The 12,368-nt window shown below is 47.1% G+C and overlaps 1 protein-coding gene across 1 annotated transcript in view; it reads right to left on the reverse strand.

The window, feature by feature from the left end:
• Positions 1–12,368, reverse strand: part of dapk1 (death-associated protein kinase 1) — a 43,669-nt gene that overhangs the window by 14,732 nt on the left and 16,569 nt on the right. Inside the window, exons 3-14 of the mRNA XM_076997616.1 lie at positions 12,066–12,287; positions 9,823–9,961; positions 8,797–8,926; positions 7,970–8,018; positions 7,848–7,874; positions 5,958–6,110; positions 4,913–4,958; positions 4,603–4,692; positions 4,018–4,110; positions 2,246–2,365; positions 922–1,020; positions 594–692 (exon numbers count right to left, since the gene is read on the reverse strand). Coding sequence (XP_076853731.1) covers positions 594–692; positions 922–1,020; positions 2,246–2,365; positions 4,018–4,110; positions 4,603–4,692; positions 4,913–4,958; positions 5,958–6,110; positions 7,848–7,874; positions 7,970–8,018; positions 8,797–8,926; positions 9,823–9,961; positions 12,066–12,287 — 1,267 coding nt within the window. The remainder of the gene's footprint in view (positions 1–593; positions 693–921; positions 1,021–2,245; positions 2,366–4,017; positions 4,111–4,602; positions 4,693–4,912; positions 4,959–5,957; positions 6,111–7,847; positions 7,875–7,969; positions 8,019–8,796; positions 8,927–9,822; positions 9,962–12,065; positions 12,288–12,368) is intronic.

Raw genomic sequence — 12,368 nt, forward strand, 5'->3', positions numbered from 1 at the left:
TGCTCCAAAACTCTGTGACCAAGTCTTTAAGCGGCATGCTCGAAACACACAGACGTAACTGCGCAACACCACAATGAATAAGTGACGACCTGCCCCAAGATCAGCGTCGGTTTTGAGTCCCCACCCATCTGGAGCAGCTTTGCAAACAGTCAACACGACGGTGATACAGCATGACAACGGAACAGGCCGAGCCGAGCCGGGGAGACCTCGGGCTGGGGAGGGGCGGTTCAATTTCCACCGGTAATGAAGGTGAAGTGCACTCTGGCGTGGTGCCGATGCGGTTAGGGCCCGACCGGGGGCTCCCTCGCGGCGGGAGAGGTGGCCCGCTAAACGGCCCGCCCGATTTAACAGACCCAGCGGAGCTTGGCGCCGCTGTATCACCATGGCAACTGCAAATAAGCCAAAGATAGCAGAGAGGGAGGGCGAGCTCGGAGGGAAAGGTCTTTGGATGAAAAGGTGTCAGATGGAAGGACGGATGTGTTGTGTGTGTGCTTGCATGAGAGAGAGAGAGAGAGAGAGAGAGAGAGAGAGAGAGAGAGAGAGAGAGAGAGAGAGAGAGAGAGAGAGAGAGAGAGAGAGAGAGAGAGAGGCACCTTATCTTGGATGTCCAGAGGGCACTTCTTTTCATGGAGGAATTTCAAGGTCTGAACATGGCCGTTTCGTGCTGCGTAGTAGATAGCGTTTGCTCCAGACTGTGGGCCAGAGAGCAGGGCTTAGTGATATTTGGCATAGGCTGTACCTCTACCGGTCATCAAATGCTCATAACCCCACTGGAGCTGTAAAAGTGTACGCTGTTTAAGGTTTACACTATCTAGGGAATAGTTATCCACTTAGTTATACATCTGGGGAACAAGGAGTATTTGTACACTGCATATTGGATTAGGGAGGTACTGGTGGAGTTAAACACTGAGAAAGAGGCACCTTGTCGAGGGCTTGTATCTCTGCACCCTTTCTGATCAGCACATCGATGATCTGGACATTTCCGCAGCCAGCTGCAATGAGGAGTGGGGGAGTTCCATGCTGTGACACACACACACACACACACACACACAGACACAGACACACACACACAGTATGACTTTATGCTTCACAAGCAAGGCACCAAAGATTTCTCTTAACTGCACAGGTATTTGTACTTGTACTTAAGCTGATAATTCAAAGTCATTTCTAAAATGCTGCGGGTTAAACGAGCCCTAACGTGATGTGCGTTGGCAGCATGGTAGGACTGATCGCAGCAGTCGATTTTAATGCTTTCCGAAATGCCGGCGATTACAGCCATTTATACACAACTCGAGGACTATTTGCTATGCATAAATGCATGAGCCACGGGAATGGTCCTTAGAACACACAAACAGGCGTGCGCGTGCACACGCGCGCACACACACACACACACACACACACACACACACACACACACACACACACACACACACACACACACACACACACACACACACACACACACAGACACACACACTTCCTCACACTTATTTGCACACATGCACACACTAAGTGAGGCATTCAACAGCATGCGCCTTGTTCAAGTTTGCATCCTTATGCCCTCATCTTCTTTCTCCATCATGCACTCCTTATAATAAACATAAACATGTCTACAATACCTCAGCAAGCTGCCTTTACACACACACACACACACACACACACACACACACACACACACACACACACACACACACACACACAGGATAATTGATAACGAGTATTAACACTGCCCTCCAATTCCACTACATTCAAAACTATTATATTTGAGTTGTAGTCATGCACCGAAATACAAAAAACAAAATGGAATAAGCCAGCATTTAATAAGACGATCCCTAGAACAGACCCGTCACATATCAGCGGTGGGCCGCAGAGGAGATAATGGAAAATGTGTCATGGGACACACGCAGATGAGAATCTCATCAGCCAGCCAGTCGCGCCGAGGCAGAGCGCCGTCCGCTGGAGAGCACAGGACCCCTCTGCCCACTGCTTCCCATTCATCACGCCTCTCCGCCCCTCCGCCCACCTCTCCACCTGTGGCCCCGCCTTACCGCCCAATGCCCCGCCCACTTCTACTGCCATTACCTTCAAAGTCGGCCCACCTATTAAAATGTTGCCTCCCGCCTCTTCCTCACCTCTGCCCGTCTCTGCGGCTGCATCTCTGCCCATCGCCCCCCAAGTCGGTCCACCAATCAAAGCACAGCCTGCCCCGTGAGCCCGCCCCTCCATCCCACCTCTCCGCCCTTACCTTGTTGGGCTGGTTGATGTCGTAGCTGGTCAGTGAGCCCAGGAGGTGTTTCAGGCCTGGCACATTGTCATCATTGATGGCATGAATGATAGCCTTCATTACAAATGAGTCCTCCTCATCCTGTAGATAAGCAAAAATTAGAACAATGTAATTAAACTGAGCAAAAATGTTTACCATGGTCAAGATGAAGTCTGTGTAATGGTGGTGTTGCTAAGCATTTTGAGACTGTTGGCAAAGCAACAATAAATAAACAAATAAATAATAAAAAATTAATTTTACAAAATGATCAAAAAGGCATACTGAATTTTGTATTTATCCTTACAAATCTTTAAATCTGCTGCATGTAAAATAAAAAGATATGCACAAAACAGCATAATTGCACCAGATAACACAGCTTTTAGGAAATTATGGGATTGTTATATCTGAAGGAGTTATGGGAAAACAATTCCAAATCTGCTTTGACAGTCACAATTTGCTCAAATCCTGTGCGCGGGTGGCCTTTCAACTGGCAAAAGTCACAGTGTCCTAATCCAGCTGAATAATTCAGGAAGGAGCGTGTGTTTGCATGTGCACCATGCAAGCTCATAACCTTCAACAAGAGGCTGACAGCCTTGACAAGCAGGAAACAGACAGTGATAGAGGCAAAGAAAAAAAAAACGGAGCGTGCACGCACGCACGCACGCACGCACGCACACACACACACACACACACACACACACACACACACACACACACACAGACAGTCATGTGCACAAAGACACATCTGCTGACACTAAGCCAAACTATAGGATTCAAAGAATCCTGTAACAAGGGTTTGCTAAAACTCACTGTAATCATGTGATTGGACAGAGGGTTAAAGATGGACAGAGAGACGTGGGCATGAGCCAGGAGTGGCCCTCCGTATCCCAGAACGACAGCTACGACCGAATCTACAGTCAACCAGTGAGGCAGTATGGCAGCCATATACCATCTCCTCTGCTTTCAGTCTCATTTCAATAATCAGATCGTCACAGCCACGAAGCTCCTGACCACAGCACTGAGAATATTAGAGTACTGCACAGTGGGCAGGACTGCTGTCTCTGCTTGACAATAATTATTGCTGACAAATGTCCATTTCCTGCACAAAACTCCCCCCTCTCCACAAACACACACACAAGGGTGCACAAACACACACAAATTTCCTGGAACAGATTGTCTTTGCAGAAACAGATAATGCAAAATGATAGATTCTGTAAAATATGATCAGTTGTGAGCAGTTTTGCTTAATTATGGCATGGGGGGCTTAAAAGAGGCACTCTTGTATACTCAGCCTTTGAAGTCGAACGTTAATTTGGACATGTCAAAAAAAGGCCTATTTGTGACGAACATGATTTCAAAATCAAAAGAGGAATCAACAAGAGGAAACTAGCTAAACACGTAACACGTACTAACATATTTATTAATCAGCACCATGCAGATGAGTTAACGTTTGTGTTTCTGTGTGTGCTTGCATATTGTAGTAAACTGTGAGGAAGGAAGTTTTAAATAGAAATGAGTGGGGACTGACAGAATGCAGAAAGTGCCTAGTGTACAATTCAACACTGCATAGATGCAAGCGCAGCGTTGGTAAGGAGTTGGTAAGAACTTTCAGACACGGAATTTTTCCCAGACGTCTGTTCTGAGGTGGCAGAATTCAGTATGAACAACAACGCACAGGACGGCATTGGCTCAGCCCTCGACCAATGAGACAGGCCCCTTCTTTCGGTGACCTTGACAAGGGAGGCGTGGCTTACCAGCGTGTCATCACTGCGCGCCACGCTTATGTTGCTCCTGGACAGGAAGGAGCGGGACAGCCGGTTGCACAGAGATATCAGCCTCACCGATTGCTGGTGAAGAAACAAGTGAACAATGGTGAAACACTAGGCAGGCACAATAGCTGAAATGTCGCCTGAATAACTGAATAACTTTTCAAGAACGTTGTGTCTGGCCTCTTGAAGCATGAAATTGATGCAATTCACAGTCGTGCATTAAAAAAATTGGGTTCCTCGCTTGGAAACCCACCAATTAGCCGTCGTCTACAAACATCCTTATCCAAGGGTGGCAAGATCCTGCACTTGAAGGCACTAGAAATACTAGCAGGACACTCAGCTGAAACGGGGCTTCGAATGTTTAACCTGGGTTGTTTTGTTGGCAAACAGATCTAAGTGACTAAATTTACTGTCTGACTCCAAAGCACTTGACCGGGCGCGAGCACACTTGAAATGCCTGCTTATTATTCTGACGTATTTGCTTAAAGCAGAAAAAAAAGGAAAACTTTACCTTTGGTTCCCGCTAGGGAGCATTCAAATATGGTCGGAAAAGCCACTATGTAACATTACCTTCCATTTTCTGCGAGCTGCAAACTTCTTGAACTTCTCCATGTTCACTGCCGACTCTTTGCGACTTAGTTCTTGCTGAGTGTCCTTTGGCTAAAACAGACAATGTAAAGTGTATGTATTCAAACATAATATATAAACACTTATAAAATGTTATATGAGGTAGTAAAAACTGCAAAAAAAGTGCATGAGATTTCCACAGAAACAGGACGTTTAGGACAGAGCACAGATGTCCTTCACTTAAACTTCATTTACACTTCCATTCTTGGTGACATGATCACATTGCCAACATGTGAAGGGAAGTTGGGCCAACCTTGATCCAGGGATGCTGTAGACTGTCCTGGATTGTCATTCTTTTTCTGAGGGGAAAAAAAGAAACAAGCTTAAGGGTAGACAGTCCTCGTGTTCCTTTAGGTGGTGTGGGATAACATTTGGAAACCAAATCACACTTCAGAGAAGCGGTGCCTGGACCGTCACCCACGAGAAATGGAGACGTGTCATCTGGTCTTAACCTGCTTTGATCTTGCCAACCAAGGTTTTTATGCTTGAGCTGGGTTAGGGGTTGAAACAAAGCCCCAAGGATTTCCCAATTCCCCATCCTGGAGCAGTGAAGCCCACTGCAGTTCAGAGTTTGTCTTCTCTGAAACGCCTGGTTCAACTTTTTCGGCCAATTATCCAGCCTTTCAGGAGCTGAATATAGCTGGAACTGCAGAACACTGAGAGGTTCACTTGGTGAAGTTCGGCTTGGTGACTGGGATTGGGGAACACTGGTTTGGAATATTTCACACCACTCTAAGGCCTAACTGGGTTAATGAGGAGAACCAAAAAATTGAAAAATGAACTGCAAACATCGAATTCTATAAATGAACCCTCAACGCTTTACTGGCTATACAGACGTGGAATATCTAGGATATTCCTAAACAAAGTCAACCCATAGTGTGAAGTTGGAAGAAATTGCAGTGATGTTTTGTTAGCTACAGACAGCAGTGGCATGAGCCCACACAGGGGGAAACAGGAATTAAATAAATTTCAGGGCAGACCACTGTTTCCTATTAATGTATCATCTGTTCCTCTTTGTCGGAGTCAGTATTCAGATGTTCCTTCACAAAGAACGTGACAGGTGTGACAACTGTCGTGACTGAAGACAATAAACATCTACCATATTGGTTGAACATCGGTTAATTGTCAAACCCTAAAGGTAGTATTATCATCAGTGCAGTTACCACACAATGAATAAGGCATCTGCCTTTTGGCTAAATATGGTGAGCAAGTTAGAATACATGCCACCTTCCAGTCCTAACTCAATCTCAACAGATTTTTTGATGTAAAATGCCGTCAACTTCTCCACGGTCCCTTACTTTGGGTCCTTGACGAGGAGCCGTGCGATGAAGTCTTTGGCCAGGGCGCTGGTGTTGCTGAAGTACTCCTCGTCAAACTCGTAGTCCACCGCCGACACGTTGGCCAGCGTCTCCTGCTTGTTCTCGCCCAGGAACGGCGAGGCACCGCTCAGCCTGTGGCACGAAGGAAAGGACAAAAAACGTGGATGTCGCCATTGGTTATGGTCCATGAAAACAAACAAACAAACAAGTGCTGGACGTATTCTTTCATGTTCCTGTTTCTCCTGGAGATGGGCAGGCCTTTAAATAGGTTTGACGGTGGATTAAACACTGGAGCAGTTTATGGAAGAGTAAAGCTACTCTCCAGTAATTATCGTTAAGTGATAGGCCTGCCAAAGGAAGCAAAGCATTTGTCCTTTAAGTTTGAGAATAGCTTTTGTTTACCTCAGACTTCAGAAGGCATATTATTAGAGCATTCATAGTAGTGGCAAAATACAGGCAAGAGATTAGCCGGGAGGAATGAGAAGGCAATGCATCTCATTTGACTCGCTTGAAATCCACAGTGTCATTTTGTGTGTGTGTATGTGTGTGTGTGTGTGTGTGTTTGGAGAGAAGGGGGGAGGGAGGGGGGTTACAGAGCATGTTCAATAGACAGAACCTTCTTGCTTCACATATTTCTTAAAGATTTTGGAAAATCCCCTCCCTTCTCCTGGGGCTAATTAAAGCACTGAAATGGACACATGCAGGCCTGGTTGAGATTCATCAATTGGTTTAACATTGCAGCTGTGCTGGATTTACACTGCCAATTAATGGGATAGCAGGTTAGTGGTGGTTCTGGTGGTGGTAGAGGTGTGACTGGTGAAATTGGGAGGAAAAAAGAAAAAACACGACGGGAGAGCAAGGCATAGATACGGAAGCAAAGTGAGAGGGCACAACGTGGCTCTATTTTTACTGTGTCAGAATGACAGCAGTGTAGGCGGCTAAAGGCTGAGAGACGGAGAGAGAGAGAGAGAGAGAGAGAGAGAGAGAGAGAGAGAGAGAGAGAGTGAACAAAAAAGAGAGACAAAAATTTTCTCTGTTTAAAATATTGTGTTGAGGTTCCATCTTCCCTTGGGTGGGGAGGACAGGAAGAGAACAATAAGGTGATACGAAGACACAACAGAAGTACAGGGCGAAACCTTAAGAAAGCGAGGGTGGTGGCTAAGAGTAGCATGGCAACGGAAAACAACAGCCGCCTGCCAGAGTGCCTGACCAGAAGGTCAGGATGAGCAGACAGTGCTGGAGCCCGGGGGGGTGGGGGGCTATGGGTGTGCCCGGCCCCTCTTCACACGCCAGGGGCCACAGACACGAGGGGTTCAGCTGTGTCTCCAGACACCCAGCAGCACTGTGTGCTTTGACATAGGAAGGTCCCGTTCCCACAATCATGCGTGCTTCCCTTAAGACCTTATCACACGCATGCACACCCACACGCACGCACACCCACTGGCTCCTCACACGTGCGCCAGCCACAGAGAGGAACTTTCTGTCGTCCTCAGAGAATAAGCAGAGCCAAATATACCATTAGACATAGTGGTCCTAGGGACAAACTTGCCCTTGATTTCATGAAACTGTCGGGCCCTTTTATTCTCTGAAAGCAAGTGAAATGGCTGCGACAGACGAGCGAACGCGTGTGATGCGACGAATATGGCAAAAAAGACATTACTGAAACCTGTTCCTCTATAATTCAAGACGCCCAAGCAAAGAGGCTGTCATAATTGTAAATTGCAGTGAGCAGTGATTACGGCTTTGCTGTGTAACAAGTAACAGGATGGATGGAATGCGGCACATCAGCAAACTGAATAAAACGGACACACGATTCGAATTTTATGTCCCCTTAATTTACAGTCATCATCACTGCGATGAAATACTTACAGTATGTAAGTTATCACGCCGACGCTCCTGGAGTGGGAGAGGGAGAGAGAATCGATTACAGTGAGGGCGATGGTGTAGACATAATCAGGGCTCGGTTCTGTGGGGAGGGACGTTTCTCTTACCACATGTCTGCCTCCAAGCCCAGCGGTTCATAATTGACCACCTCTGGAGCTGCAAAACAGTGAAACAAACAAGATATTTAGAAGTAAAACATGTTAAAGTTAAAAAAAAGGAGGAGGAGAAAAGGAAAAGAGAATGTCTGGTGAGGATGGGTGCTTTTTCGCTTTTCACGCCGAAATATTTGAGCTGTGAAATGAGTCACTCGTCGCGAGAGTGAGGAAATCTCAGTTTCAGACGTGTGAATGATAAAAGCGGAGGATCTGCAAGCTTTGTAGGCCATTGTGAAGATCAGGGAAGGTGTGTGCATGCTTAGAATGTATAAGCTATGGGTCACGGGAAGCTGGTCTGGAATAGTCCTGCAAAGGTCCTGCGGGGGGGCAGGGTGAGATCATCTGTGTGTTAAGGAGTGAAGGTGTGGTCTGGGTCTCGTGACGTTTAGGAGGTTTAGGTGGTTTATGTGGTGGTGCAGCAGGTCCAGATGCTACGCTCCCTCAGCCTTTGGCTCATCTAGGGGGGATAACTCTCGCTATTAACACTGCTGTCTCATCACACCCTGCAGTCACATTGGCAGTCATTCAAACAAGACTGGGGACGATGCCAAAAAGCCAGGGGGGGTCGGTCTGGCTGGCTGGCTGGGGCTCATCATACCAAATACAGCCGACTCGCTGACTGTTAGGTGGAAGAAGAATCTTTTGTGGCTTGTTGGAAGAGGATGTTGCCTGTACCGAGTTTAGGGGTATGAAGGAGGGTGGTGGAGGGAATGAGGTAGGGGACGTTGGGGAGATCGCGAGCAATGACTGCTCTCCACCCGAGGCCGGCTGTCACCCACCTACAAACTCCGGGGTGCCGAAAATGTTCTTGAAGTCATTGCTGAAGTCGATCTTGTGGGCCAGGCCGAAGTCGATGAGCTTGATGCGCGGGTGAGGCACGTTCCGGTTCAGTAACATGATGTTCTCTGGCTGTAGAGAGGGAGAGACAGAGAGAGGGAGAGAGACAGAGAGAGAGAGAGGAGGCACAGTACAATCAACACAGCCCACACAGAAAACAGTGCACACACAGAAAGGGGATCATAGATCAGAGAGAACAACGATAAAAAGAATCTCAAGGTAGAGAGAGAGAGAGCAGGAGAGAGAGAGAGAGAGAGCAAGAGAGAGAGACAGACAGACAGACAGAAAAAACACAGAGAAAAAGAATGTACCAAAGAGTTTAGTACAAGAACAGAAAAGAAGGGGTGATGAAAACAGAGAGAATGAAAGCATGAGGAAACAGGCCACAGCACATGGAAATCACATGCAAAACCATGGACACACTCTCTAGAAAGCAGTGTTGCTTTGGAGATTCCCTCAGCCCACTTTATTTACAGACTCGTCTCTTTCCAGCTCTTCCAACATCAAAATATCTAAACGACGTGCTAAAGGAACGCTTGCAGAATTGTGCTAGATCTTATTACCTAGAAGGCAATAAGGACTTAGCAGCAAGGTGTATCAGTTACTTGAAAATAAAGACCCATTTTTATTTGCAAATCCCAATAGTTCCAAGAACTCTTATATACTGATCATATTGTCTGTTAATGTGTTAGTAATTTGTTCACTGGACTAATCTGTGGTTCGCTCTTGTCATTGTTATCCGAGTGAGAAAGGAATCCACAAATCCCTGGTGTCACAGATCATGGCAAACGAAAATATCCAACAGGCTTCATCAGAAAAGAGCAAACTATCATCTCCAATGTTCCTCTCCACCGCTGCATTGAAACTACAGTATAACCCAGTTGGATCAACAGCCCCTTTATTGATTTTGTTGCGGCTGGTCCAACACATGTCTAATCACTTGGTTTCGAAGGGAGCCCTGAGGTCACCTTGAGGTCAAAGTGAGCGATCTGCTTGGAGTGCAGGTAGTTGACGCCATCCAGGATCTGTTTGAGGAACTCCGTGGCCTCCTCTTCGCTTAGCGACTCCTTCTCGGCTAGGAAGTCGAAGAGCTCCCCTCCTGCTACTCTGCAAAGGAAAGAAGTTAACAAATCAAACAGTGGAACTTGAGAAGGAGACGCCGCGGCGTAGAGTGGCCCCAGCATCTCGAATAACCCGCCTTTGTTAGGTGAAATTAAAACAATCTTTCATGTGAAAATGGAGATGTCTAGGGACCGATGGTTTGGGCTGCGGTCTGACTGCCAAGCCACGCGGAATGTGTCCGGCGTGGAAATCCGACGACCCGCTGGAGGTGTGGCTCCGAGCGAAGGTCCACAAGAAGAAGCCCAGCGTGGCGCTGGCCGAGGGACCGCAAACGGGGCGAGAAAGCCTCACAGCGTGAGTCGCTTAAAGAGCCCTAATGAAATCTACGTTAGACAAAAACACAGAAGGCCCGGTGGCAGATAATGCCACTACGAAGCGATTGGCGATTACGTTACGCTAGGCCGTCCGTCAAATGGAGCTTCGCACCCCGCTGGTAGAGACGAGCACACGATGGCAGGGCGCTAATCAGGGCCTCGGGCCAGAGCTGGCAGGAGCTCAGCGTGTTTATTTCGAAGCAGGAAGCTGCACGGCAGCTGCGAAGCGGTGACGTGATAATTCGAGCTGATAATGGGGAGGTTGACCCACCACTCGCCCAGCTGCAAAAACAATCACGACCAGATAGGTTTCTGTTCTCCACGCCGTGGTCAGACACATCACTCAAAAACAGAACAGAACAGAACAAAACAAAAAAGTGACACTTTTTTTTTCTCTGTTTCGCACTACACAATGGATGGATGGCTGCATTGCGTAAGGATTGTGGGAGGAAGCGCAAAGCACTTGAAACTTGACCTCCTGATCTTCGGGTCGTAATGCTTCCGTGGGCTGTGAAAAAAAGGATGGTGGCGTGGTACTAATGGGTAGTGTTTGTTTAACATGTAGGCTCAGTGGACAGAGGACAGCTTCAGGGAAACCCTTAACAAACCGCAACGTGTGTGAAGACAAACCGAACATGTTTCATGAAAGCAGTATTTGGATTTGGGGGGAACTTTCCTGGACAAAAATTAACCCCCCCATGAGTGTTTAATGCAAACTTTTCTTATCTACTTATGCCAGTCTCACTGCAATGTTGCAAATCAGCATTCCGATATCCACGTCTTACAATGCATCTGAATACAATCACCACGCTGTCGCTATGGCTCTGGGCTGTGAGGTCAACCCATGTGCTCATTTCCACGGCTCCCCCATACGGGGACGTTTCGCACAGCACAGCGCAGCGCAGTAAACCGGGAAATAGGCAAGCTCGAGATATTTATAGTAAATATTCTGGGGGATATTTAGGCCTTTCATGGTGAAAACAGCAACTTTACCCTCACACACAAAAATGGCCTTTGCAAAACGAGCTACTCCAGCACAGTGCCAGCATCACACATGTTGTATGTTAAGATTAGGACACGCAACATTTTTTCCACAGATTTTTTTTCTTCCCCTTGAATTTCCTACTGAATGTTCAGCAAAACATCTTGCAACATGATGCAAATTCAATGCCCTCACAGTCCCATCAAATTCTCCTAAAGGACGCTGGGAAAATAAGAGCTTGTTGTGTAAACACAGTGGTTCACACATGCGGCAGTTCTCCAGACAGGCACTTTCATATCTATAACCACAATTAATCTTTGCTTTAACAGTCAAAGGTTACTTAGTCATTCATCTTTGTGTACTGCTATAGTCAATGTGGAGTAGGTACGAACGAGCTTCTTTCTTTCACGGCTGCATTGATAAATAGCCGTATCTATGCTTGAGCAAACAGGCCAAACTGGTTTTTGCCCCTTGAGGAACTGTTTCCACTAAAGCCCTCCCACTGTGCTATACATTTGTCTTCAGATTAATGTAATGGACTGGGGTCAACAGTTACTGACTAGAACTTGAGCTAGACCCAGTTTTGCTTTTAGGTCATGTCATTTCTTTAAGACCAGTCTCTGTGAAGTCCTGTCCGAGACACCTTAATGAATCAGCGCCCGGGACAGTTCTGGTCCTCCTGGACTGCACCACAAGTTTTCGGGTTCTTAAACGAGGCTTCCAATACACATTTAAAACGACGACCTCTGAATACCAACGAGAAACGGTTCTCATTTCCAAGCACGTCACTCACAGCTCGAGGATGAGGATGACTTCACTCTTGTTCTCGAACACGTCGTGCAGCGCGATGACGTTGGGGTGCTGGATCTCCCTGAGGACGCTGACCTCCCGCTCGATGTCCTCCTTGGTGACCCCACGCCGGCTCGACTTGCTACGCCGCTTCTTGATGAACTTGGCGGCGTACTCGACCCCCGTGACCTTCTTACGGCACTTCCTCACCACGGCGAACTGACCACTACGGGGGAAGAGGAGAGACGTAGCGGTCAGCTCATATTAATCGGCAACATTTAACACCATTAACTCATACATAACTCAT

This window comes from Brachyhypopomus gauderio, chromosome 3 (genome assembly GCF_052324685.1).
Source record: "Brachyhypopomus gauderio isolate BG-103 chromosome 3, BGAUD_0.2, whole genome shotgun sequence".
Classification (NCBI taxonomy): Eukaryota; Metazoa; Chordata; class Actinopteri; order Gymnotiformes; family Hypopomidae; genus Brachyhypopomus; species Brachyhypopomus gauderio.